Source organism: Caloenas nicobarica, chromosome 1 (assembly GCF_036013445.1).
Source record: "Caloenas nicobarica isolate bCalNic1 chromosome 1, bCalNic1.hap1, whole genome shotgun sequence".
Lineage (NCBI taxonomy): Eukaryota > Metazoa > Chordata > Aves > Columbiformes > Columbidae > Caloenas > Caloenas nicobarica.
The window spans coordinates 43,223,759-43,251,587 of NC_088245.1; the positions used below are offsets into that span (position 1 = coordinate 43,223,759).

Sequence of the window (27,829 nt, forward strand, 5' to 3'; positions counted from 1 at the left end):
GCTAAGTAGGCTTGCCCTTCAGGCCCCAGCACCTTCTGGCGCTACTTGGCATCGGTTAATGCCCCAGGAAGTCAGAGTGGCACGCTGCTCGCCTTGCAGGGCAGAAGGCTGCAGCAAGCTGTTCCGAAAGTAGCTATCAAAAGGAGACAGCACAAGAGCTAAGAAGGCTAACGATGCAGCAGCAGAGCGCTGAAGAAGCGTGCCGAACCAAACTGCAAGGCCACGCAGGCCAACTGCACCTAAGCAAGAAAAACGGGTGTGGTGGGGGAAAAGAGAAAGAAAAGGTTTGATTGAAAACGATCTGAACAAAAACCACGACACAGCTCCTTTAAAGACAAAAGTGGGTGGCTCTTAAAAGAGCCTTTGTTTCTCGAGATGGTATGGGAGCAAAAAGCTTTAGCCGCCGAAGCCGTAGAGAGTGCGGCCCTGGCGCTTGAGAGCATAGACCACATCCATAGCCGTGACTGTCTTCCTCTTGGCGTGCTCGGTGTAGGTGACAGCGTCGCGGATGACGTTCTCCAGGAACACCTTCAGCACACCGCGAGTCTCCTCGTAGATGAGCCCCGAGATGCGCTTGACGCCGCCGCGCCGAGCCAGGCGGCGGATGGCCGGCTTGGTGATGCCCTGGATGTTGTCCCGCAGCACCTTGCGGTGGCGCTTGGCGCCCCCCTTGCCGAGCCCCTTGCCGCCCTTGCCTCTGCCAGACATCCCTCTAGTTGTGTCTGTTCACAAATATGAAGCGCTGCCGCCCGCGCCGCGGCCTTTATGGCGAGAGGTCCGACCTGATTGGGAGCAGGGGCGGGCACGGCTGGCGAGGGCGGAGCCTGCGCCTCCAGCCCCCTCCGCGGGCGCGGCCAGGCGGGGCCTTCGCTTTTCCGCGCTCTCGGGCTCCTCCCCGGGTCCTCGCCCGGTTTCGCCGCGCCAGTCCCCGCCTCCGCTTCGGCCTCCGCCTCGCTCGCCTTCTCCCAGCCCCGGTTCCGCTGAAGCGCCGTTTTCCGGCCTCTTCGCCTCCGGGCGGGGCGGCGGCGCACAGACCTTCCTTTTCGGAGGGGCTGAGCTCGCTCCTGTGCAGGGAGCTGGCGGCCTTGAGGCCTCTGCGGCCCCTAGTTAAGGTCGTGCTGACCGTGTCTCCTTAGTTCTGAGCTCCCATCGCAAGGGCTCCGTGGTCGTATTGAGAACCGTCTGCTGAATGTAAGGACTGACAGGTCACCTTCATGTCCTCATGCTCATATTTGGCCCGTGCTGTGAAGCATCAGGAAAATCAGTTCTATGTCTTCCCATCATACCAGAAAGAAGTACGTGTGTTTGTCTGGAAGCTGGCTATGCCTGAGTTTCAAGTTATAGCACCACTGGCAAGTCTGCAAAGAGCTTTTTCAGTATAAAATTGAAGACCCTTTATTTTCTAGCCTGTGTCCAGAGTGGTGCTTCATATTAAGTCCCAGTCGTCATATTCAGAAAGAACTATACTTCCGTTTAGATCATGGTTTCTAACTGGATGAAATTTAGTCCTGCATGTCCAAAGCTCAACAAAAATGGCTGCATCAGCTATGTGCATGTGTACCTCCATGTCTTCAAATGCCTGATATCATTCTGAGTGGAGAGATACTACGTGAAAAAAAAATAGTATTGTTTCCTTTCACCAGTGTACTTTGCCAGTGACAACATTTCTCTTTGTTATTTTGGTACAACTTCGTGACTCTGAAAATCAGTCACCATGGCTGTTAAATCTATACCTTGTTTCTGTTGGCTATCCTTGCAGTTCTGCTTTTTCTAGCTCAGGGCCCACTGGGGCTATGAGATTAGCATAATTCCAATATGGAGAATTTACCTTATGTATAAAATACAATGGTGAGGTAATTCTTTCCTAGGATCTTTTGTCTCAGATATTTTATGCCTCTGTCTGGTCATCCTCCAGGACAACAGTGCTGAGAAGTGCTGGGAACCACATTCCTTGACTTCACTGGTCTTATTCTCTCCTGCTTTCTCTTGGGCATAATTTCATTTTCTCCATATGTTTTCTCATTATTTCCTTGACAAGATGACACGAGTGTTAGGAGCATCTGCTGAACTTTCAATTGTTGTTGCTTTTCATAGCATTATCGTTAATATTTTGAATATTACTGTATCGCAATACATGTAGCACAACATACTTATCTTTCACATATCAACATTTGTGTATAGATTATCCTGCCACTTGTGAACACTAATTATTTCTAAGGATGGGCACAGATCTTACAGTTTTGCTTTGTTTTCATTTGTGCATAGCAATAAATCCTTAACCCTTCAATCTCTATTTCTTTTGATACTGGGTGTTGTATACAAGGAATGAACATGACAGTACATTATAAGATACCTGAAACAGGTTGAGTTTACAGTGAATATGATCGTCAGGAGCAGTATGTTTATTTTCCTTTCTCCTATTTGTCATCTTTAGATATTGGTTTGGGGGCTACGTAGACCTTGGAACTCTCTTACATAACATTCCATGTGAAATGAAATACATATTACATTGAAGATAATGAATAATTGTTAATAATTTATAAAGCAATAGGACAACTATAGCTAACATGATTGTAACTATCTGTGAAAATTCTGAAAGCACTCATTTTTTTTTACCCCCTTAATTCTTCTCCCTGTTCTTTTAGGTTATCTCTATTTAAATTGTTCTTACCTTCATAAATCATTAGCCTAGAGACCATGGTTTTGGGTTGAGTGTTTTTTGTCTTGGTAGTATTTTGTTATTGTTGTTTGGGGTTTTGTTTGTTTGTTTTGGTTTGTTTTTTTCAGAAATTGAGCATGAAAATATTTTTTATATGTGGATGAAATTCTATTTATATGTTACAAAAATGAAGTTGACCTCTTTATATTTCATCAGTGAAGACCGGCATTGAAGATGTGAAATGTGAGCATGTCAGCTGTAAATTGAATTTCAAAATGACTCCTAACTGTAGCAAACCTTAGAAATCACTTTGAAGTGGCTGTCCTGGCTTTTGTTGTTGTGTATATCTCTGTTTTCAAATATTCTTATGTTACTTTTTTAAAAAAATGTTAAAACTACAGCGTTCATTTAACAGGCTTTGAAGCAGACAGTGACACATTCCTTTCAATGCAGAAATACCTAGACATTGGTCTAAAGTATCCCTGAGAGCCAGGGCTGTTACACAGTTATAGGAATTAAGCTAACTGGTATCAATGGAGTTTGGGAGATCTAGATACTGGTTTTGCCACACAAAGGAAAAGAAAAAAAAAAAGTTGAAGTGCATTAGGAGTTTTGCAAACATCCTTGACGTGCAAACATCCTCACTACTGCACCAACACTTTATCTGCTTGTGCCATACCTGGAGTTTCCAAAGGACAATAACTGCCAGTTGCTTGTAGGGGAAAAGGCCTCATTCACATCCTAACCCTACAGTTCTTGAAGCAGCTCTGATATGATTTTTAGAAAACTACTGTAGGTCACCTCAGTCTTCAATTAGCTTTGGGAATGTGTGACTCAGAAAATGTTTCTTTCTAGCCCATGCTTATTGTTAGATCTATACTGTTTACTGAGCAAAAATTGCTCCTTCTTATCATTCTCATCCTTGTGCCACTGAGCCAGCTCCAGCAGCAGCCACTAGATCTAATGCTGTGTAAGAAACTGCTCTTGCTCCACATGAGAGAGGAAAAAACCCTAAAAGTTCCAGTCCATTGGAGATTCTACGTGCTGAGCAGCATGCAGAATCTATCCTCTCAAGAGTGCCAGTGGAGATAGGCTGGAAGATAAAGTACTAGTTTTCATCTGTATTTGAATGATGTTTCTGTGGTTTAAAAGGAGATGGTTACATTTCCTGACAATGATGCATGTACTGCTGGATGAAAAAAAGAAATAAGTGTGTGTATATATATATATATATATAAAAAGAGAGATATCTTTCAAATGTGGAATATAAACTCTTCTGAACATTTTGTAGTGCCTGTCTCACCATGAGCTATGGCATATATGCAGAAACTTGTCAGAAGAATAAAATAAGATTGCCTTACAACCAAACCAAGAGCCTCACCATAGTGGAAGCCACAATTCACAGTGAAGAAATTTGCTGCTGTGCATTTGTGCATGGTGGTAATGAAAATACTGCATCAACTTTTATTATACAACATTTTTAATTTCCTAGTAATTCTGGAAAATAAATGTTGGTAGGCACAGAGGGAAACAATCAAAGCCTATGACTCTTTTAAGCAGAAGGAAGCAGGAATTTATGATTTACTGAATACCTGTGCTTGGCATTAACTTTGAAAGAGGGCATTAAAATGCAGGGCAACAGTCATTTGATACTACCTACCCTGTTCTTCTTCGTAATGGTAGCAAAGGTAGGTGTCCAGTTTCAGTAAGCAGTCTGTATAAAGTTTAATTGATCTAAAGCAGGTGTGAGGTTTTGATGCAGAACCTGAACCCATCACTGTCCGTGGTTCATTTTTTTCCTAGGAACATCTTAAAGAAATTCTGGGTAGAAGCTCTCTGTAGGCCTGTGCTAATTTATTAGAGTTTATTTCCTAGAAGGAAAGTAACAACATTTTAGAAAAATATTTCAGTATTTTTATTGACACTTGTCTATTCTAAAAGTGAAGGGGAAGTGGATGGAGTGGTGTTATCCCAATACAACTTCTGTATGAAGAAATAATGGAATATCAAAGCCTGGAGAAGCCTTCCTGCTGTACCTATGTGACTGCACCAAGTTCCTGTGTTGAGGTCATTCTCTTTGTTTTGACTTATATTCTACAGTGGCTAAAAAAATAAATTTTAGTCTATAGTGGCTGGGAAATTAAAATCCACTTACTGGATTATAATCTAAATACTTGGGTAGTTAGTTCTATGATATTATGTTTGGACACCCAAAAGTAAAAAGTAACTGAATAAAAGAACCAGAGGGAGACAAATGATCTGTGAGTTACTTCAACATTCAGGTCTGTCCTTCTGTCTCCTGTTTTATGCTCATCTTTGATTTGACCTACATTATAGGGGAGTGGGGTTTTTTAATTTTCTTTTTTCCTGTAAGAACCCGCAGCCTGATACTACTAATCTGTCTTTTATTGGTCACAAATATCTCGCATAGTAGATGGGGATAATTTCCAATGTACAGAAATATATCTTACATAGAGCGATGATGGTTTGGACAGATCAGAATCAAACCTCTGAATACTTTCCAGTTTCCAAATAAGTCAAGACACTATCATGAAAAAGAATGCAAAAAGTGTAAGTTCTAGTTCTATTTCCAGGAACCTCAGAGTCTGTTTCCATCTCAAAGAATTTGGGAGAAATAAAAAGATTAATAGGAATATTTCAAAGACTGATAAGGATGACAATATTCCTTGATGTATGAGTCTAGGAAATTGACATAAAGCTGTTCTTAAATGTGAATAGCTTGACACAGACCACATATACAAACGTCAATGGACTAGAGAGTTGCAAAATGTTATCTGCACTGCCTCTGGAACGACTTTAAATCTCAATTATTTGTTACCATGGGGTCACTTTTCCTCAATGTCAGCAGTTCTGATACAGTGTTCAGTCGTGTCACTAAAGACCTTAGTTGTTCCCCGTTATGGGAAGTAGCCATCAGGTAAAATGGGCATTAAAGTTAGTTTCCAATGTCTGTGTTTAATCAATCCAGAAAGCACAGTTCTGCAGTCTCACACTTCGCAGTTCTGTCATGCTTGTTACTGCAGCCAGATCACTCAAAACACTCATTTACCTTTCTTACCACATTTCACCTCCAAGCAGAGGAAGAAAAACCGGTATGTTAGATTACTAGAATAACTCTGGTCCTTGTTTTGATTGTTGTCCTTTAGAATTTTCATTAAACACACGCAATTACAAAAGAATATGACATTTCTCGAATGTCATATGGAGATTGAAGTCAGCATATTTGTATATTTTCACGGTCTCAGGCAGAGGGAACCCCACGCTGTACCGTCTTTTAATTAACCCTGTTACTATTTATTTTAGCCCTCAATAGATCTGCTCACCCGTTTTAAGGAGCTGCCTGGTATCCAGTATATGAAATACAGTATTATTGCAGGCAGACTGATAACTGTTTCGTATTAAAAAGAAAGCAACATGCCATTGAAAACGAAGGAAGAAAGTGAGAATTCATCCATTGTTTGCAATATGGAGCTGCCAGTGACCCCGGAAAGGAAGCCTCTTAAAAAGGTATAAATTCTTATCTTACTTCTGAAAGAAGCAAAAGCGGTGAATCAGCAGATGTTATCAAAAACACTTATAGCATTAACGTTCATTCATTAGAACAGAAACATCAGCTTTGCACGATAGTGTCCCGATTGAACATACCCTCAACGAACCGAATTTTCAGGTTTAACTCCCTGTCCAGTGCAAATTTCGTTTCACCCCAGAGTCTGTTTCCCAATCAATTTTAACAAATGACAATGCAAAGACAAGTAATTTTATGCGTTTTAAGACTAAAACCCGATATATTGCAATTACAGCTATTCTGACTCCTGAATTTAACAAACAAAATCGACTTCGTTAAGGTTACATTTAAAGTGCAATGACAGTAACATCAGCTTTCAGAGTGTAGGTTTTGTTCCACTGAAATACCTAAGCAGACGGAAAGTAACACTGGCTTTCACATACACTGCTAAAGCATCATAAATGTCTCTCCAGAATGCATTAGCAAAGACACCGTGGCCACTGAAGTGGCATTGAATGGGCTTCAGTGATTTCAGAGGGAAGCAGCTCCGTCGTGGGAGCCAGCTGTGCATACGCGTCCGGGACCACGGGGCGAAGCTGTGTTACTTCCTCGGCTTTAATATCAATTTACCCTGAGACCAAGGGTTAAAACCACTCTATTTTTTGCCCTAGTCTGGAGAGGACCTTCTAAAGCACAAGGTTTCACGCCGGCTGTGCCCATTTAGCTGCTGGTATAATTTTAATTTAAAAGATAAAACGAAAGTTTCTCTCTGCCGAGGTCTCTGCGGCTGCACGCCGCGGAGTTTCTGGGTCGCTTTTCCTTCATTTCTGCTCATTCCAACGGGAAACTCCATTAGCTGGTAGAAAAGACGTCCCTCTCCCCGCTCGCGAAGAAACGGGGTGCATCGGCAGTAAATTTCACGTGGAAAAAGCCCTTTTTGGACAGGGAAGAAACACAACGGGCGCGGCGGCGAGCGGCGGGGCGGGGAGGGCCGCACCAATCAGTGCGCCCGGCGCTGCTATAAAAGGGGCCGCGGAAGCCGCGTCGCTATTGTTCGCACTGACTCTATAAGATTTGGCATGTCGGAGACGGCTCCTGTCGCCGCGCCCGATGTGGCTGCGGCTGCTCCGGCACCGGCCAAGGCAGCGGCAGCTAAAAAGCCGAAGAAAGCGGCGGGCGCCTCCAAAGCCCGCAAGCCTACAGGTCCCAGCGTCACCGAGCTGATTACCCAGGCTGTTTCTGCTTCTAAGGAACGTAAGGGGCTCTCCCTCGCTGCGCTCAAGAAGGCGCTGGCCGCCGGCGGCTACGATGTTGAAAAAAGCAATAGCCGTATCAAGCTGGGACTCAAGAGTCTTGTCAGCAAGGGCACCCTGGTGCAGACCAAGGGCACCGGCGCCTCCGGCTCCTTTCGACTCAGCAAGAAACCTGGAGAAGTAAAAGAAAAAGCCCCCAAAAAACGGGCAGCCGCTACCAAGCCTAAGAAGCCAGCTGTAAAGAAGCCCGCTAGCGCCGCTAAGAAGCCTAAGAAAGCGGTGGCAGTGAAGAAGAGCCCTAAGAAAGCCAAGAAGCCGGCAGCTGCGACGGCCAAGAAAGCGGCTAAGAGCCCCAAGAAAGCAGCTAAGGCTTCTAAGTCTAAAAAGGTGGCATCAGCAGCGAAGAGCCCGGCCAAGGCAAAAGCGGTGAAGCCTAAAGCAGCCAAGCCCAAAGCAGCCAAGGCCAAGAAGGCAACTCCCAAAAATAAATAATCCTGAAAAAGTATTTTGCATTGTACATGAATCCAACGGCTCTTTTAAGAGCCACCCAAGCTTCCCCGAAGAAGAGCTGAAACGCTTTTTGTGTTGTCTCTGTGCTTTTCACTTTGATATTTTTCTTGCCTAATTGGGTCGATCCGATAACAGCACGAATTTCAGCGCTTTTGTTCACAGGTGGTGCGTGGCACCGCAGCAGTGTTAACCGCGGTGCAGGTCATTTCAGCACATCCTATTTGCGTGGGGGCAAATAGCTTCCCGTTAGCTGCAAGAAACCGGTGCGAGCCCGAAGTCTCTGTGGAAGTTGGGCAGCGCTCACGGCACCTCAGCTCTAGGAGAGCTGAGGGTTGGGGGGGGGGGGAGGAGTGCGTACGGGGGGTGCCGCGGCTCCCCGTAGTTTCCCTGCCGGGAGACAAAGAACTGCGCTCGGAAGCGCTCCCGCCCGCTCTCCGGAGCTCTACCGCTTTCGAAAAGCCCGCGCTGCTCATAGATTGGCCGCGACTCTCGGCCTTTTCTGGTGCACAGCAGTTTTCGGGTTAAACAGACACTCCCTCCCCTCTCTCTCTCTTTTTTTTTTTTTTATGGTCAGTCGGCGGAAGAGGCTTTTGAACTGCCTGGGTACGTGCCCGCCTTCCGTTGTGTGGGCTTTTCCACTTCGAGTCCAGTTCTGTCCCTTACAAACATGTCAGTTCCCTGAAAATCGTCGGGCGAGTGGGCTCCAACAGGCATGGGTGCTTCGAGCTGCATTTTGAGCATCCTTGCTGCTGCCCGCCGGTCCTCAGCTTCGATGCTGAACCCCTTGCGTCCTGAAGCTCCCGGGGCTCCGTTCTTTACCGGGTGCCGGGGGTTCATTGCGGCAACGGAACCACTCGAAGGCAGCGTTGGGCGCGGTAGGAACTCGCGGAGGTCGGAGGCTCTCTCTCGTCTTCCCCCGCCTGCCGCCGCCCCGCCGCTGACCCTGCAGCCGCCTTCTTTTCGCTGTCTCTCGGCCTCACTCCCTTCCCTTACTTCTACTGCACTCCAGCGATGCCCTTGGCCCCGCTTATCTCTGCCTGGGCGCCAGCGGGGAGAAGCAGCCGAGAAGAAGCGGCGGGTAGAGGCTGTTTCCTCGCTTTAGTCACATTCCTGGTGCGACCGCTTTCCCAGCGGGCAGGAGGACGGGGAATTTCGTGGAATTGCCTACTCAGCTCTCAACAAATCTCTAATCCCATAGCTGTTAACCTCGTGTATTTGAAGGGATTACCCGGAAACGGGGTCCTTCTGGTGGGATTCGATTTCGCCGGTATTCGTGTTTTTGCGAAGACTCTTCACGTCCTAAATCCCTGTACTAAAAGGGAAAGAAATACAAAACAGACCCTCTCTTTTTAAGCCCTATTCCTGAAACGCTGTTCTTTTCCTCTTGTTCTTACTTTTCCTGTGCATTGGCTTTTAGGGTACGTCCAATTTTTCGCTCCTTGCTTGGGTTTATGACTCTGTATATAACATACAAACCTGCATACATATCCAACTTTTTCGGGTTTTTTTTGGGTTTTTTTGTTGTTTTGTGTGTATGTGTGTTGTTTGTTTGGGTTTTTTTCCCCTGAAATTATCGGGATATATCCCTTCATCCCAACAGCTCGAATTTCTGCCCTCACATGCCTGTGCTGCTCTTTGGGATGGAGATGTGCCTACCAGATTCATAGTTGCCATAAGCAAAGGGTGGTGGAAGTTGCACCTGCCAATTCTCAAAAGGTTTCACCCAACTAGGTGCACTCACCTGAGGAGAGTGGGTCAGCTGTGATTTTCCAGCCTGTTGCAACTAGTTGAAGGGGAGTAGATTTTGGCTGGATACAGTTGAACAGCAGGTATGCCACTATAGCAAATGTGACATTCACACTTAATTTATTTCTTTACAGCTGAGCCCGAAAAGGCAAAACCTCGTTACAGTAGCATGGACAAAACTGTATCTCACACATCCTTGCTAACTGAATTGAGCTCTGCAAGATGGTCCTGAAATAATGTTTCAGCCTGTAATGACAGCAGTTCACTCTTGTCCTGTTGCAACTTACCCTCCCTGCTCACCCTGGGGAAGCATCAGGCTTCTTCTTCACCTTATTATACCTGTTTTTTAAAGAAAATTCAGTTGGGGCAGTTACCCACCCCAGATATTGCATTAATTGAGATTTAGAAGATCAGCACATCACTGAACACAAGTGGTGATGGAGAACACCAACCAAAGTACAATGCTACCAGTCAAAAATAGCTTTACAGGGAAAAAATGTTAAAGAAAAGTTCTTGACCCTAGGTTTCCCATAGCATAGTCTCAGACATCTGTGCTTAAAATAATAACTTAATCAAAAGATAAAATTAAAAAAAAAATAAATTGAAAGGCACAGCAAAGAAACAGTCTGGATTGGATGCCTCTCAAGAGAAGGGACCCTGAGACAAAGAAGCTTGGGCTTTTAAACCCTCACAACCTATGCGGTGTAGTCTTTGTGTATCCTTCCTCATTGTCCACGCACCTTTTGGTCCAATGGTAATTCTAGGTCTGGAGGCTTCTTTGTGTCCTGTTGCATTCTCTTTCTCCATCCTCCAGACAGTTTTTTTTGCTGTTCTTATCTAGATGGTTTGCAATGTCTGCTGACAGGGTTTCCTCTGTGTCTCCTGGTACTGGTCTTCAAGGCCCCCTGTAACCAAGCAACCAGGTCAAGATAGGTTCATGATATGTGAGCCTGGCCACTCATGCTAAGTTTGGCTGCTCATGCTAAAATAGGTTGTTCAAACAAAAGAATACAACTAAGAGAATAAAATACAATTTAAAAGTAAGTTTGATTTAACTTATTCTGCAACAAAGAGTATTATAGCTGCAGGTTCAGCTGAATAGACCTTATAGTCCCTATTTGGAGATAACTGCCAAATAATGTAAGAGATTGTTCCGCACTACAGAAAGGAAGTGTATGTATATGCAGGAATGCTGAATGAATTAGGTATATAGGCTGCACTGGGTATACAGTCAAGTACAGGGACAAAATTAACATCACAACAAAAAGTCTGTTTAATTTGTAAGGCTGACCTGGGCAGGGTAGCATAGGTATCTACTGGAAATTATTTTTTCCCAGCTGGAAAAGAGGAGTACAGTGGGAAGAGTAAGAGTGGTCTGAAGAAAACGAGCTTGCAGGGACAAGGGTGACATCATGCCAGTTGCACCACTGGTGTATCAGTCAGTGCACCTTAATGAATCATTTCTCCTCCTGCTTCCTCTCAGCCTGTGCACTGCCAGCACTGTGGATTCCCACTCACCTCAGTTACAGGGGTGGGTGTGCACAACTCCAGACTGATTCTCCCTCAGAAATAGCTTATCTTAAATCACTGAGTCAGTGCCACAGTGTCTGATCACCATGTATCTGTCAGGCCCCCATATCATCTTCAACAGGTCACTCTTTGGCTACTTAAGCAATTTTTTATTCTGGTTATAAGAGAAGTAGATATCCTAAGAAAAAAAAATGGGGTTATATTCTGCTGTCATGGTTCAATTTTCTAATTAACCTGCTGAGCTGAGGTTCTAGTGTGTGATTTATGATTGCAGTGGAGAGGAATCACATCTCACTTTGTTGTATGACATATTTTTTGGACATCTGGGCGTTAATTTATTTTCTGTTATGAAACTGGCCAAAGAAAGGAGATGAGCTCTGCTCAGTATCTGCCAAGATGTGCCATGATGAAACTTTCAGGGCAGCTTGAAAAGACTTGGATGTGTGCACATAATGAAAAGTCAAACCTCAAAACAACTAAGAGAGTCTAACGTTGTGTTGTTTTGTTTTGTCTTCTTGGAATACTGATGATCTGTTCAGTTCATGGACCCTGGGTACATTTGTTGCAAGGAATATCTTCCTTGCCCATCATGCCCTTATCTCTGTCTCTCTTTTAGTTGAGTGTCTTCTTGTAAGAACCAATGAGTAGAAGCTTCCCCAAATAGTTCTTACCATACTCAGGGGTTGTATTAATAGCCCCAAATAAGATTCCAACAAGATTTTTATATCACAGAATATTTCTGTGGCCATGCAGCATCTATTTATTGAACTTTTTATATAGTCTATGTCATGGCCCTAGCCTGCTCCACATTTTCTAAGTGCTCAGACTGATGCATGTTCTGACATGAATTTCTTAAATTTCTACAATGCCCACACTGGATGGACACAACCCCACGCTATGTACTGTAAGGAACATGAATACCACAGCCTGGAACACAAGTAATACAGCAAGCAGAGCTTCAGGATCTTGGGCACAAAACACACTCTGTCTTTTGTGAATAGTTCTGACCTGGGAATTGGATTAGAATCAGATCGATCAGTGATTCTGTGCAACTACTTGACATGGAGAACTGTACTGCTGGTGGCCAAAGAGGGGATGGCTTAACAGGAGGCAAAAAAGGCTGGTGTTTAGTGAGTGGCCGTACTGAGACAGAAAACACAAGCATCCACTTTTTTTTATTTTTAATTTTAAATGCTGACTAAGCTGTTCAAAAATAGGAGGAAGGTCAAAAAAAAGGGCTTCAGGATTTCAAATTATGACAAGGAAGATTTGCTTTCATTTGTTCTCGCTTCCATGGGGTCAGCTTTTTATTTCACAGATTTACTTAATAAGTAAATAGTGATATCAAAAGTCTGTGATGTTCCAGCCCTGAAGGTAGAAATGGAGAAAGAAAATAAGTGCAAAACTATCTGTGAGTTAGATAAAGTTCTCCATATAGCAGCAGGAATTCTCAGCCACCTGGCAAGAATTCTGTTGAAGTTACTACCTCACAGAAAAATAGATCACTTTGTACTGATGGACACTTTTGTATTACGGGGTTACAGAATCTTTCATTGGCATTAGTCACAACAAAACCAGATTGTCTGTCAGATTACCACAAAACCAGGTAATTTCTGTACACATTTCTTTGTGTCTCTGTTCTCTGTCAGTGGGTTCTATTACTCCTGTGCTTCTTGTGTAATCTCTGTGTGTTTTTCTGTAGTTGTCATGTGAGAGTAAGATTTTGTTCTCCATGGCCTCGGTGTGTCTTTGAAAAACAATAAAAAAGTTTCTCTTAGAGGCTCACTTCTGAAAAAACATCAAAGCTGGAGTTTTATCTCGAGTGAAACTATTCCAGTACTAACATAAAATAGTTTCTGCATTTGTTAGAGAAAATTGGAAGCTAGTCTTCAATAAAAGGCTGAGTGATGTTAGTTCGTGCACAAAGATGTTCAAAATAGCGATATGCTGTTGTTGCACATCCTCAGTAGTAGGGCGCACCATAAGCTGGATAAAGCCCTTCATGGTATCCTGGGCTGAACAAATGAAAAGATGTAAATATGTGCATTTCAAGAGTAGGTTCACAGGTTCTTGAAAGTGGGGAGACAGCTTTAGGCTATGGGCAGGAAGGTGGGGACAGCCAGTGTGGAGTCCCTAAAAGTCAGAGTGCGATTGAATATTGTTAATACTAGAATTGTTCTCTTCTGCGTGCATAGCAGTACAGATTTGAGCCAGCCTAAGTTCAGGTACAGAACCACTTTTCACCTATGACGCGAGGGTACGGACTTCACAACACAATCAATATGATCATCATGAGCCATTTATTATTAGTCACACAGAAGTATTTATACTTCTTCTACATACTAGTTTTAGGTTACAACTTACAAGGTTACATAATACATCCATTTTTCTATTTAAACAAGAAAACAGCATTACTTAGTTATTATTATTATCAGTCACGAGAAAGCAGAATCTTATCTATTTGGCAAAAGCAAGCAGTAGAGGTCTTATCCATTTGGCAGAAGCAAATGGTTCAGGATGCGACTTGCAGTTACATAATTGTGGTTATACAGAACTGGGTGCTTTCCTCCCTGCACCTGCGTGAGGGAGTTTCTCTCCTCCTGCTGTTTCCCACACGCCTGGCTTACAGTACACAATGATTATTTTTGAAACACTGGGTTGTTCACATTCAGATGACCAAAGTCCTGTAAAAACTCAGCAACACACCTAGACACCTTTGGCTTCTCAAGGTTACACAACAGAGGTTTTTTGTCACAAGTTTCATTTTTATTCCCTAGATTACAAAGCACACAGGCCAGTGCTAGGCACTGGAGGATACCAGCCATGTTTTTCTATGAGGATTTGAGATCCCTCTTCTTCAGAATGTGTTGACAAAGTAATGAATGTGACTTCTCCTGGAATCCCCATTCATTCTCCATACTCAGTTTTGGACAACTCTTTCTGGATTTGGAGTTCAGCTTTCTGCTGCAGTGTCACTGAAACCACATAATTATTTTTTCCAAGGACTGTAGGGTTTGCTTTTCAATTATTTCAGGACTGGGCTACCAGGAGCTGTGGAAAAAACGAAACGTAGAAAAATAATAATAGTATTATTGTTCTCATTAGACAACAAAAACAATAAAAATAAACATAGCATAAGTCAGGACCTGCACTAGCCATAAAGAAAGAAGTTCCTGTCGTTCTTTCAGCAACCAGTATATGCTGGTAGTAGTGAACCAAGGCTGTATATACTTGATCCACATACTGCATATTCAAGTTCAGTTGTATATAACTGCTCTGGTGAAAATGCACATTGCCAACTGTGCTTGCCTGACTCTGACCACTTGCTTCTTAACTCCTTAAATATTTTTCTCCTTCTGTCAGAACATTTTACTAGCACCAGCATCTCTCTCCTGTAAGGACCAGATATGGTGAGTTTGTGCACTCCTGATGCACGAGACTTCTTTCATTAGAAGGGAATGCATTTCAGGCATATTTTCTCTTCTCCAGTGTCAAAGAAAAGCTGACTAAATATTCCATTTGTCAGCTATCCCAAAAATCCTAAGTGCCTGGACAGGAAAGCAAGCTACACAAGGGGTGTAAAGAATTCTTTTTTTTAATTTTCTTCTCAGAAAAAAAAAGACAATCCCCCCTACTCCCTAATAAATAAGATAGGAGAGCTAGTGACAACTGACATGGAAAAGGCTGAGGTACTCAACACTATTTTTGCCTCAGTTTTCACTGGTAATCACTCTTCCCACATCTCTCAAGTCGCTGAACCTCAGCGCAAGGCCTGGGGGAACAAAATCCTTCCCATCATAGAAGATCACATTTGAGAACATTTGAAGAGCATGAACATCTACAAGCCTATGGGGCCCAATGAGATGCACCCCAGGGTCCTGAGAGAATTGGCAGATGTAGTTGCTAAGCCACTCTTCATTATATTTGAAAAGTCATTGCAGTCAGGTAAAGTTCCCAGAGACTGGAGAAAAGGGAATATCACAGCTGGTTTTTTAAAAGATAATAAATAGGACCCTGGGACCTGCAGACCAGTCAGCCTCACCTCGGTGCCTGGTAAGATCATGGAACAGATCCTCCTGGAAGCTAAGTTGAAATGTATGGAAGATGGGGAGGTCATTAGAGACAGCAAACATGGCTTCACCAAGGGCAAATCATGCCTGACTAATCTAGTGGCCTCCTACAGTGGAGTAACTGCATCAGTGGATAAGGGAAGAGCAACTGGTGTCATCTACTTGGACTCTGTAAGGCCTTTGAAATGGTCCCCCACAGTATTCTTACCTATAAATTGGAGAAGAATGGATTTGATAGAGGGATTATTAAATGGATAAGGAACTGGCTGGATGGCTGTATCCAAAGAGTCACAGCCACCAGGTCAATGTCTAAATGGAAACCAGTAATGAGTGGTATGCCTCAGGGGTCCATATTGAGACCAATACTGTTTAATATTTTCATCAGTGACATAGGATAGAATGGAGTGCACCTTCAGCAAGTCTGTGGATGACAACAAGCTTTGTAGTACAGCTGATTCAGTAGAGGGCAGGGATGCCATCCAGAACAACCTTGGCAGGCTTGAGGAGTGTGTCCATGTGAATGCCATGAAGGGCGAGAACAACTCTCCCATGAAGACAGGCTAAGAGAGTCATTTTTTTTCAGACTGGAGAAGAGTAGGCTGCAATGAAATAGTACTGTGGCCTTTCGATATTGAAAGACTTTTCAGAAGGGCCTGTAGAGACAGGACAAGGAGCAATGGTTTAATCTGAAATAGGGTAGATTTGGATGGGACATAAGGAAGAAATTTTGTATAATGAAGGTGGTGGGACACTGGACTAAGATGGCCAGAGAAGTTGTGGATTTCTCATCTCTGGAAGTGTTCAAAGTCAGGTTGGATGGGGCTTTCACTTGATTTAGTGGAGGATGTCCCTAGTCACAGCACGGGAATTAGTCTAGGTGATCTTCAAACATCCCTTTCAATGCAAATGATTCTATGAATCTCAGCAGCTTTCCAGAAGATTTTACATTTCTATCTCAATTTACAATTACAGTTTAATTTTATTAGACAGAAATAGTAGACCAGATGAAATTTTGATGTATAATTTGGAACCACCTGGGAGGTAACAAGAGAGGGAACTCAGCTCCAACCTTGCTTCACTTTATTAGATGAATTTCTGTCATGAGTTTTTTAAAAAAGTGCTATGAATAAGTATGTATCTCCTTATTAAAAAAAAAAAAAATTCCAGATGTGTTCCAACATTTTGCCAGGGAGAGCATGGAGACAAGGAGACAGACAGCAAGAAATGGGGCAAATATTAAATATAGTCACAGATTCCTGTGCAGAAGCAGCTAATCATGGAGCAGGGTTATAGTATGAATATTTAATTTAATTTTATCACATGAAAAAAAAGTAGAAACGAAACCTCAGCTTTCCAGAGGTGGAGAACTCATCAGAGTCTGCATGGGGAGGTGATTTGGAGAAGTCCAGGATTGTTCAGTAACCTCATAGCAGAGGTCTGCAAATAGTAAAAACTCCCAGGGGAGACCATGTGATACAGTCAGACTCTCAAGGACTCAGCAAACTGAAGAACTGGATTTTCATGACAGAGTGAGTTCAGGGAGCTCTGCAGTGGCTAGTGCTAAACTACCCTGTTAGTAACATCTTGGGGCTTTGCCTCTGTACTTGAGACTGATAAAGCATATGGCAAATGTTATATCAAGTGTCTTTGCTTACCAGTGCAGGATACAGCTACCTTAGTCAAAATGTCCTGGGAATGACAGAGGACCTGACCACAGAGTGCCCAGTTTCTCTCAGTGGCCTGCTGTCCCACAAAAGTCCAGTCATGGTCTCTGAACTTCCCTCCCTGGAAGGAGCAAACTAACCTTAGGAAAAAGGACATCATGAACTTAACCAGGGCATCTCCATTGTTCTCCTGAATTATCTCCATAGCCCAATCTAGGATACTGCCAAGTTCCTCATGGAACAGGACATTTGTTACTGGCTTGAGCACTTAGGATGTCTTCTTCAGAGTCTTGGTGTTTGTCTTGTCCCATCTGGGTTTCCTTTGGGCCTACACTGAAATGTCTGCAAAAACAATATAGAAGACTACGTTATTTGAGGGGCTTCTCAAGCAGTGATTTATCTGCTAGCAGATGCAACATCTGTTATCTGTGGCCTATGGGCAAGTAGAGACTGATTATTGATTAATCTTGTGTTGTGTCTTTATGAAAGGATACATTATATAAAGCTGCTTAGCTTGTAAGGAAAAAAAATAAACAACATACACACACACAGACACCACACACACAAGCAAGCAATGTCCATGAGAGGGCAGCAACAACTCAATATCGGAAACGTTTTTCAACCTTCCTGATCATTTTCAAGTCGAAAGCCAGCTACTGAATGATTTTTGTTAAAAATATTGTTTCTTATTTTCAACAGTAAAACCTCAGAATATTTTCGTCCCCAAAAGAAAGTAAAAACCAGATTTCAATACCTTCCTCTGAAGAACAAAAACACCCTTTAAAAAATGTATTTTATTTTTAATATCTCTAAAAAATATTGTCTATGTCACCACAACAATGGAAAGTACTGTAAAATATTCATCTAAACTAACTGTTTTACGTTAAAAAAAAAAAAAACAACAAACTGGAGCAGATAAATGTTAAATTCTCTATTACTGTACCTTTGCTCCTAAAGTCTCCTTGAAAAACGTTCAGAAAGAGCAGAAAAATTTATAAGAGAAATTCAAGGCGGGGTAGAATTTCTCAGAAACGCGATTGGACAGATTTTGCTGCAAGATGCTCTGTTAAAAAAAGCATGAAGAGCAGTTGGTTAAAACACTGAAGCCGCATGTGAGAATCAAGGCAACCAGGTGAAATTGCACCACATAACAGATACCCATACATTAAAATAAAAAATATAGTAAAAAAAAATAAAAAAGAGTAATTTAAGTGATTCAGTAACTGGGATACCTTTCTAAGATCGAGGTTTTATTTCTAAATGATCGCAACGTACCAAAGATTTCAAAAATATGTAAACTTATACACAGAGGCCCAATGTCTTTCCTTTGTGAATAAAAGCGAACATACAGAACAAGGGCAGAAACACTGAACCGCTTGTGCCCCGGGAACAGAAACTTGCAGGAAACCGTCATTTTTTATACTAGCGGGGAGCGCGATGGGGAGCGGGGAGAGATGCTGCAGAGCGAGACAGAAGCCCCGCCCCTCCCCTCTGCAGTCCTCAACCAGGTCGGACTCCAACACATAAAGCCCGCCACACTGGTTTGTTTTAGCTACATCGGTTGCGTGAGCTCGACCAGCAGTATGTCTGGCAGAGGCAAGGGCGGCAAGGGGCTCGGCAAAGGGGGCGCCAAGCGCCACCGCAAGGTGCTGCGGGACAACATCCAGGGCATCACCAAGCCGGCCATCCGCCGCTTGGCTCGGCGCGGCGGCGTCAAGCGCATCTCGGGGCTCATCTACGAGGAGACTCGCGGTGTGCTGAAGGTGTTCCTGGAGAACGTCATCCGCGACGCTGTCACCTACACCGAGCACGCCAAGAGGAAGACAGTCACGGCTATGGATGTGGTCTACGCTCTCAAGCGCCAGGGCCGCACTCTCTACGGTTTCGGCGGCTAAAGCTTTTTGCTCCCATACCATCTCGAGAAACAAAGGCTCTTTTAAGAGCCACCCACTTTCTCCTAAGAAGAGCTGCAATGTTGTTTCTTGATTAGGCGTCTAATCTATGTGATTTCCCGAACTCACTAAAAATTGTTACTGAGTACTTTGTGTTTAGATACGTAGGATTTAATGTCCTAACTTTGATAAGCGAAGTTGTTTTGCAAAAGAAGCCCTTTTTAGTGTAGTCCTTAATTTCCCTTGCAAATGTTGAACCTCACTAAAAAACGTTTTTCAAATGCTCCTTGTAATCAAAACTGAATGTGTTATTTACCTTTGTTTCAATCTTCTCTGATTTGTGTTAATTTCTAGAGTAATGTTCAATGTATCGTACTATAAAATTTTTGTGTAGGAAAAAAATCTCAAACTGCTTTGAGACTAACATTTTCTTTATAATGTTTCAAAATAAATAATTACTCTGACCTGCCTTCGGTTCCTTTTTTTCTCTTTTAAAAGCCATTTCAGAAGTAAATCTAATGTTTTCTAGAGTATGTTGGGGGGTGGGGACCATGAACGAAAATTATGTCCCTGGCAACACATTTCAGGAAAATGCATCAAAAGGATTCTTGTGTGAAAGCTTTTCTCATTCTCTCATACAGTGTACGCTTCTGTACAGGGAGCGCTTCTAAAGTATTGCTGTTCCGTTTCCTTCAACATCGAAGGAAAAAACTGCAACATCAGTTTTCCAGGTTTATATAAAACTTAGTAGTCATTTACCACACACAAACAAGAGGAATCAATAAATATTCGTTGTCACTTCTGGTTTTCTCAGAGCCTTAACGAGCAATTTAGTAATGGCATATTCTTTTTAAGATCTTAATTTCACAAATAAATTAGCTGTGTGAGTGTTCTCAAAGTCGCGAATTTACTTGACCGTGTTTAAGATTTCTCATGCTAAATTTTCTAGATAAAAGAATAGAAAACATGAGAAAAATCGCTTAAAGATGCATCTGCATTGTTAAAGCTCATTTCATCCGTGTTACAGCTACAAACCTGCCCTATAGGATTTCTTAATCATCTTGTCTTTTGTGTTTCGAGGTACTACGTGATTTTTCCTTTGCGGCTTTGGGGATAATGTGCCTATTACTGTAAAAGGGATTTCTGTACGGCGTTGAAGGAACCTTTTTCTTATTTTGCAATTAGCCCATCCAAAAAAAAAACCACACCAAAAAAACCCACAAAACCCACAAACTATTGAAATAGTTTGCGTTTTTAAGCACAGCTCCCGAATTTGACCCTACACTCGGCTTTCAATCTGTCTCCTGACAGATTGGCGTGAGAGGCCTGGCGGAGAGGGAAAGCCGAAGAAACAGAAGTGATGCGAGCGCTGTGTCTGCAATACCCGCTCTCCCAGGCCTTGGGCTGGCACCGAAGGAGCCGCGACTCGCAGCGAGGCTGGGGAGAGTGGGGGAGCGGGCAGCGCGAGTGCGGCTTCCTTGGGCCCAGGCTGGGTTTTTCACATCAACCAATGAGATCGCGTTTCTCATTATCCAATCAGAGGCAGGGCAGCTCTATAAATAGGGACACCGTGCTGCTTGTTACGCTTTACTTTGGACTCCTTCTCGGGAGGAATAGTGGAAGGTTGCTGATGGCTCGCACGAAGCAGACGGCGCGTAAATCAACCGGCGGGAAGGCGCCCCGCAAGCAGCTGGCCACCAAGGCTGCCCGCAAGAGCGCGCCGGCCACCGGCGGCGTCAAGAAGCCGCACCGCTACCGGCCCGGCACGGTGGCGCTGCGCGAGATCCGGCGCTACCAGAAGTCGACGGAGCTGCTGATCCGCAAGCTGCCCTTCCAGCGCCTGGTGCGCGAGATCGCGCAGGATTTCAAGACCGACCTGCGCTTCCAGAGCTCGGCCGTCATGGCGCTGCAGGAGGCCAGCGAGGCCTACCTGGTGGGGCTGTTCGAGGACACCAACCTGTGTGCCATCCACGCCAAGCGCGTCACCATCATGCCCAAGGACATCCAGCTGGCCCGCCGCATCCGCGGAGAGCGCGCTTAAGGTTTCTGCTGTATCCCCTCCCTGGCTCTAGCAGATACCAAGGCAGCTCACACAGACCCAAAGGCTCTTTTAAGAGCCACTACCTGCGCAATAAAAAGAGCGGTGTCGCTGTTCTTTAAACACTTATGCCTCAGAAACAATTAATTTTTTATATGTTTTCATAGGGTGTAGTGGGTTTCTTTTATACTTCACTTCATTGCATGTAACTATTAGTCTTTTTAAATTCTGAAAGGCTCTAAATTCCTTGTTCTGCAATTCAGTAGAGTTCTTTGCAAATCCTGAAGGTAACATGCTCTTTAAAAACTGGGTAGGGAAGAAGAGGCAAAATTGCAGGGAGGTATGTGTGAGACCAATATGTAATTTTAAGGATAGTGAGCAGAGAACATTTGTCCAAATGGAGGTTTTTATATTGCTATGACTCTACCAGTCTCGAAACAGCCTTTGGGAGAAAAGGGCTGGGAGGGGAGATGGCCCTGTCCTGGAAGGGCCTGGGCTCAGGAATTCTGCACTTTAAACTGCCACCTGGCTGGGTCTAGGCAAGAGCAGAAACTGCCTGTTGCTCACTGGGATCATGTTACTGTTGAACCTGTGTAAGACAGTCTGTTTTAAAGGGATCTGCTGCCTTTCTCCAACATTTGTTAACACCAGGAGCAAGAATATGTGTCCCAAAATATTGGGTTTGAGACCGGTCTCAAAACGATACATGAGCATTCTGAAGAGATGGGCAGCATAAGGCTTCTTTCTCATAGCATAGAAGCATACCTAAAAAGGCCAAGGGACTATGATTGAAAAGTACTGTACACAGGAATAACTATCAAGTTAGTCTGGATTTGTTACTATTGATAATAAAAAACTGGGAAAAAAGGTTTGTATTTCTTGAGATTGTTTGTGGGGTTTGTTTGTTTTTTTGTGGTGGCACTTTTGCTAAGAGTTTTATAGAAATTTTGGAGTGCAATTGTGCGTATTCTTCCAATAATGAGTGTACATGTATTTGTCTTTGGACTTGCACTGCCCCTAGTAGTGATCGCAATATTTTATGCAGTCGGAAAATATGCTGAGTTGTCAGAACTCTGCAGTCAGATTTCTAGGAGTCTCAGAAGATACGTCAGGATATATGTATACGTAAGCAGCTTTCAACCTTCCTTATAAGGACCCACCTTTGCTGGAATCATTACTGAGGCATGCACACAGGAATGACCAGTCTAGCAAGAGCCTGAGCATTAGAAGAGAAAGTTAAGGATTATGCCTCAGATTCATAAGAGAGTACTAGCAGTTTCTACCACAATTTTAGGAAATATCTTCCTGTTTTCTTCCCAGCTGCAAAAGATCCCAGTTGGTATCTGAGATGTAACACTCCTCAGCGCCAGGTAGCACCGAAGGGAGCTGTCAGAAGATAGAGCTGTCACCAGCTGTCGTTAGAGGCTTCTGAGCATCATCTGCATTCTTTCTGTTAGAGATGCTTGCTGCACTATAAACAAAATCTGTCAGACAGCACTGGGATGAGTGATAAAAGAAACTGGAAAGACTTACCATGTGTATTAATCGGCCCAGATTAAGGCTGATTTGGGAGCTTTTTTGTTTGTTTCTTTGTTTTATCTCCATAAAGTCCCTCGAAGTTTGTTGATCTTCATGGTCTTGTTTTGAAACCAGGTTGCAACGGAAGTAAAGAGCTGCAGTATTACTAAAGTGATTAATGGAATGGCTGCAAAGTACATGGTGGACAGAGGAGGTAGTCTGTTGTTTTTTTGGTTTGTTTTTGTTTGTTTGTTGTTGTTGGTTTTTTAATGTGTATGGGGTTTTGTTTATTTGGTTGTGGGGGTTTTTTGTTTGGTTGGTTGGTTTTTAATGTCTTTAAAGATTGATTTCACCTCTACTTATTTGTATGTAAATTAAAAAAAAATCTGAGTTGTTAGTGAATCAGAATAAAAGAAACTCAAAAGATGCAGAAAAAAAAAAAAGCATGTTTTGTAATTGAAACTTTATACTATGGCATAATTAAGATTTTTTCCTTGTCTTGAATGGCAGCATGACGTGAGAAGAGACTTTGCACTTGCAGCCTGGGGAGTGAAGGAAACCTTCCAACAGGCCATAAATGTTCTGTGTTCTCTTAAATGTCACATGATGAAATATCACCTCAGTCCTCCTTTCTACTGGTTCAGTTGTCCTAGAGCATGATTAATGTTAACCAGGAGGAGAAAAAAACCAAACCACACACACAAAAAAGCACCAAAAAACCTCTCTGCCTTATTTCTAAATAGTACCACTGTAAGATCCTACCCAGTCCCTTTTAGCAATTTTACTAGAGAGCACTGATAAGAGACCTGGGAAGACAGACAAGATATTAACTACTTATCAGTCACTATTAATAATTTCATAATTCACTATTGAGAGCATATTCCACAGCCTGGTATCAGCAAAGGTTCCTTCAAGAGCCTGGGTGTGCACTACAAGCAGGCACCAATACATTGTTTCAAGAAGTTCGTTTTTGTTCACACTGTGACCTCACTATTTACAATTGTAACAAGTGTGAGCTTTTAGCCCTTGCAACACCTGCTGTCCTCACAGAATGATTTGGGTTGGAAAGAGCCTTAGAGGTCATCTAGTTCCAACCCCCGTGCCACTGGCAGGGACACCTTTCACCAGACCAGGTTGCTCAAAGCCTCATCCAGCCTGGCCTTGAGCACCTCAACATCCTGAAGTGGTGCACAGCTACAAACTTAAGTAATTTTAGTTAATAATAAATTGCCAACATGGAACACCGAATACAATCAGGATGGAGCCTACTGAAGACTTATAGTGTAGTCAGACATACAGTGAACTTTAAAATTATAATGTCATTCATTTCAAACCACGCTTACAGGTGCAGTCACTGTGCTTTTCTAGCAGAAGCACTTCCACTTTTAACTTTATAAAATTGTCATTCCTTACTCTGCAAGTGGTGATGTACAAAGAGATTAATAGAATAGAATATTTCTGTTGGAAGTGACCTACAATGATCATCTAGTCCAAATGTGAAGTAGCTTTTTTCATTTTACCTAGTTTATCGTATTGTTGGAACCACAATAAATGAAGATAGATGGATAAAGCTGAGTGGTGCTGGGGCAGAGGGGAGTGGGAAGGAGTCAGAGGTGGATGGATACTGCAAAGAATTAAAAATTGTGAGTGAATATATGTGTGTATATATGTATAGAATATGCACATATGTGTGTCTATATGCATTCATACCTACATGGTTATGATATGAATGCGGTTGTATCTACCATGTTTTCCAACCTATGCAGTGTTTCTGAAACACATCCTATGAAATTTCTTGCAGGGTTCTCCAGATTCCATACTCAAATACCTGAATTTTCATTTCAGACCAATTTGGCTGGTAACATTTATGGAAGTGTATTGGACAGGCCAGATTCCATTCAAGGGCAAAAGAAAAGATGCGATGACAACAAAGCAGAAAAACTTGTAGTAATCTGAATGTTTTATTTGTGATTTTATAGAAAAGGTGACTTCTCTGAAATACTAAAACAGCTAGAGTTTGCAAGACTTGACACAATCAGCCAAGAAATTGAAGAGAACTAAAGGCCAACTAATTTCCTGACTACAAATGAATATTGAATAAATTAAATTCTAGTAAATGTTCAGCTCCTGATCCTTCCATGTGTATTCCCCCCTGACTCCACCATCTTTTTATCACTAAACACAAAACGTTTCTTCTCAGTTCTCGAAACTATATAAGCGTATTTCCTAGAGGCTGCTCATGGATTACAGAGCTGTCAAGGCTTGACATCTGTTCTAGTCCCAAACAAAAGCTATGAAACTTTCCCTGGTGCGGGTGCTATCCATTTATTTTGAAAATGGGAGGGAGGACTTCCCAGAAGATCCACAAGATTCTTTTTACTTTTTCCAAGCTCTACTTTGTCCTATACTCAGTCTTTCCTAGAAATCATAAAGCAAACAAAGAAAATTGAGGCTATAAAACACAGACTAATTTATTAATTTACCCATTTTTATCCCTTGTATCAGGCTTGTCTTCTTAGTGGTTTTGTTTTATTTGTCACAGAGAGGAAGGGCTCTCAGATAGCTAATATAGTGCTAGGAATTTTACAGTATATCCTAGTAAGAGTATATTTGTATCAGTTTTTTCTTTAATAAAAAGCTATTTGAAGCTTATCTGCCAATAGCTCAGGTTATGCCACATTGCTAAAAAGTAAAAACCTGCAGTGCTCCATAAAACCATTGCAAAATAAAATATTTTATAGCAGGAAGAATTATAGTCTTCCTGTCCTGATTTCTTATTATAGCTTTCACCACAAAATTATTTTTTATTTACCTTATCTGACACTCATTTTTCTGATTTGTGCAGTTATGTGTGTATTTCTAAGCCTTTTATTTTAACAGCATGTAAGTCTGCTCAAAAAAGCAAGAAGTTTAAGGCCATTTCTTAAGAAATCTTGCCTATTTTCGCTGGAATTTCTGTATCTAATTGCAAAGGACCTCTTGAATACAATGTCCAGAAACGTCAGCTGAGCAGAGCTAGAAAAGAGGGGAGGCAAACAAAATAAATACAAGTATTGGTACTTATAAGACAGACCTGAAAACTTGCACTGTTAAGAGGTTCACCTCTGGTATCAAAGCATACAAACAACCGTGTCACAGCTCTCTTGCGCTATGTGGTGGCTCTTAAAAGAGCCTTTAGGGTCCAGGGATAAAGGATCATAGAGGCGGAGCCTTGGGTGAGAAGCCTCAGGCGCGCTCTCCGCGGATGCGGCGGGCCAGCTGGATGTCCTTGGGCATGATGGTGACGCGCTTGGCGTGGATGGCACACAGGTTGGTGTCCTCGAACAGCCCCACCAGGTAGGCCTCACTGGCCTCCTGCAGCGCCATGACGGCCGAGCTCTGGAAGCGCAGGTCGGTCTTGAAGTCCTGCGCGATCTCGCGCACCAGGCGCTGGAAGGGCAGCTTGCGGATCAGCAGCTCCGTCGACTTCTGGTAGCGCCGGATCTCGCGCAGCGCCACCGTGCCGGGCCGGTAGCGGTGCGGCTTCTTGACGCCGCCGGTGGCCGGCGCGCTCTTGCGGGCAGCCTTGGTGGCCAGCTGCTTGCGGGGCGCCTTCCCGCCGGTCGACTTACGCGCCGTCTGCTTCGTGCGCGCCATCAGTACGAGAGAACTAAACCGCCTCTTTGCAACTAGTGCTGTAGAATGAGAGCACCGTGCTTCCGTGGCGGCCTTTATAGCATGCTCCCCTCTCTGATTGGCTGGCACCAATGCGCCATTATTATTGGATGCTTTCAAATTCGAAAAGCCCGCCTGGAACGCGCGCTTATTTACCAACGGCCCACCCGCGCACACCCTCCCCCCATCCTGCACTCGCCGCTCATGTTTTCGTTTTTATCTATTTCTTACAGCAATTTTTGTAGTCCATTTCAAAAATGAAAACGTTAAGCGAGAAATTGTTTAAAAGGGTAATGAGTAATTCTAAGTTATGCAGTCCTGAGTCCACAGAAGAGGGGTTTTTTTCCTTCTAATTCGCTAGACTTCAGCTTTGAAAAATAATTGTTGTAGATGCTTTCCTCAATAGGAAACCTTATAACGGTATTTCGGGTCTTGGATTGATGGATTTATTGATTTATTTTGTCAGGGGGGTGGTAGGTTTGGATTTTCTCTTTTTGTTTCCTTTAACCTAGAGTAACTTTACTCTGGAAGTAGCAGAAAGACAGACTTGGATGGGGATGAATCATACGTGAAAACACCCTAGTTCAGGGGATAGTGTTTCCATCTTCTGTGAATTTCAGCATAATGCTGTTGCTTGCTTAAATACAAACTTGTAGTCCATGAGCTTTCAATTTTTTCACCTGTGCATGATTCTGCTGTGTTTTTTCAGCCAGGAGATCTGTCCTCAGAGTCTGAGTGGAGAAGAACGAAGGGAGGACTGAAACTGACCCTGGATACCGAGAACTATTCCAGCTTTAGCAGCTCTAATTCGAAAGTCTTCCTAAACTTTAACATACCGGATGCGTGAAGAATAACGTGTAACTCCCTAAAAACTAGTTCCAGATGATAGACTTGGGATCATTCTAGTATTTAAAGTTTTATGAGAAAGGTCATGGGGGGGAAACAGGTGTGATTCCTCGTATGGGGCTTAACACAATTTAAATACAAATGCGTATGTACTTCTGCTCCTGTTTACTCGATTAGTGAAAAAACAGACCACAATGACAGATGCCCACAGGGCATGTTTGTGCCTGAGCCAGGCCAGCTCACCAGCTCGAAACAGGAGCATTTAGAGTGTTTAACCTACTTAGACAGTTTTTTCGCAGAAGTAAAACCAAAACAACTCATTACATTACATTCTTAATTACAACGATATTGAATCACTACTTTCGTGTTTCCTAATGTGTTTAACTAGCGGAATCCTTAACATATTAGCAACACACATTCAGTTAATTATCTAGTATTTAACAGCCTCATGATATCTTTGCAGGAAATTACGGAAAATTCAGTTAACAGGAAAAAAAGCTTAAAGATATTTACTTTTTACCGGGCTTGAAGTAACACAGCTCTTTTCCAGCATAAGTGTGTGGCTCTTAAAAGAGCCTTTGGTTCTCGAGATGGTATGAGAGCAAAGAGCTTTAGCCGCCGAAGCCGTAGAGAGTGCGTCCCTGGCGCTTAAGGGCGTAGACCACATCCATGGCTGTAACCGTCTTCCTCTTGGCGTGCTCGGTGTAGGTGACAGCGTCGCGGATGACGTTCTCCAGGAACACCTTCAGCACACCGCGAGTCTCCTCGTAGATGAGCCCCGAGATGCGCTTGACGCCGCCGCGCCGAGCCAGGCGGCGGATGGCCGGCTTGGTGATGCCCTGGATGTTGTCCCGCAGCACCTTGCGGTGGCGCTTGGCGCCCCCCTTGCCGAGCCCCTTGCCGCCCTTGCCTCTGCCAGACAT

At 43.3% G+C, this 27,829-nt stretch overlaps 4 protein-coding genes across 4 annotated transcripts; 3 read left to right on the top strand and 1 right to left on the bottom strand.

The window, feature by feature from the left end:
• Window positions 1-384: 384 nt before the first annotated feature.
• Window positions 385-27,829, bottom strand: LOC136003043 (uncharacterized). The gene is made up of 3 exons (XM_065658327.1): window positions 27,532-27,829; window positions 25,712-26,074; window positions 385-722 (listed from the first exon to the last, which is right to left on the bottom strand). Exons 1-3 carry the CDS (start codon window positions 27,827-27,829, stop codon window positions 397-399), a joined length of 987 nt encoding a protein of 328 aa, XP_065514399.1. The 3' UTR covers window positions 385-396.
• Window positions 7,259-7,984, top strand: LOC136003047 (histone H1.03-like). The gene has a single exon (XM_065658332.1). It carries the CDS (start codon window positions 7,265-7,267, stop codon window positions 7,928-7,930), a length of 666 nt encoding a protein of 221 aa, XP_065514404.1. The 5' UTR covers window positions 7,259-7,264; the 3' UTR covers window positions 7,931-7,984.
• Window positions 18,530-19,240, top strand: LOC136003075 (histone H4). Its single transcript, XM_065658364.1, has one exon. The coding sequence runs from the start codon at window positions 18,542-18,544 to the stop codon at window positions 18,851-18,853; it is 312 nt and encodes a 103-aa protein (XP_065514436.1). The 5' UTR covers window positions 18,530-18,541; the 3' UTR covers window positions 18,854-19,240.
• LOC136003052 (histone H3) lies at window positions 20,457-20,972 on the top strand. The gene has a single exon (XM_065658340.1). It carries the CDS (start codon window positions 20,481-20,483, stop codon window positions 20,889-20,891), a length of 411 nt encoding a protein of 136 aa, XP_065514412.1. The 5' UTR covers window positions 20,457-20,480; the 3' UTR covers window positions 20,892-20,972.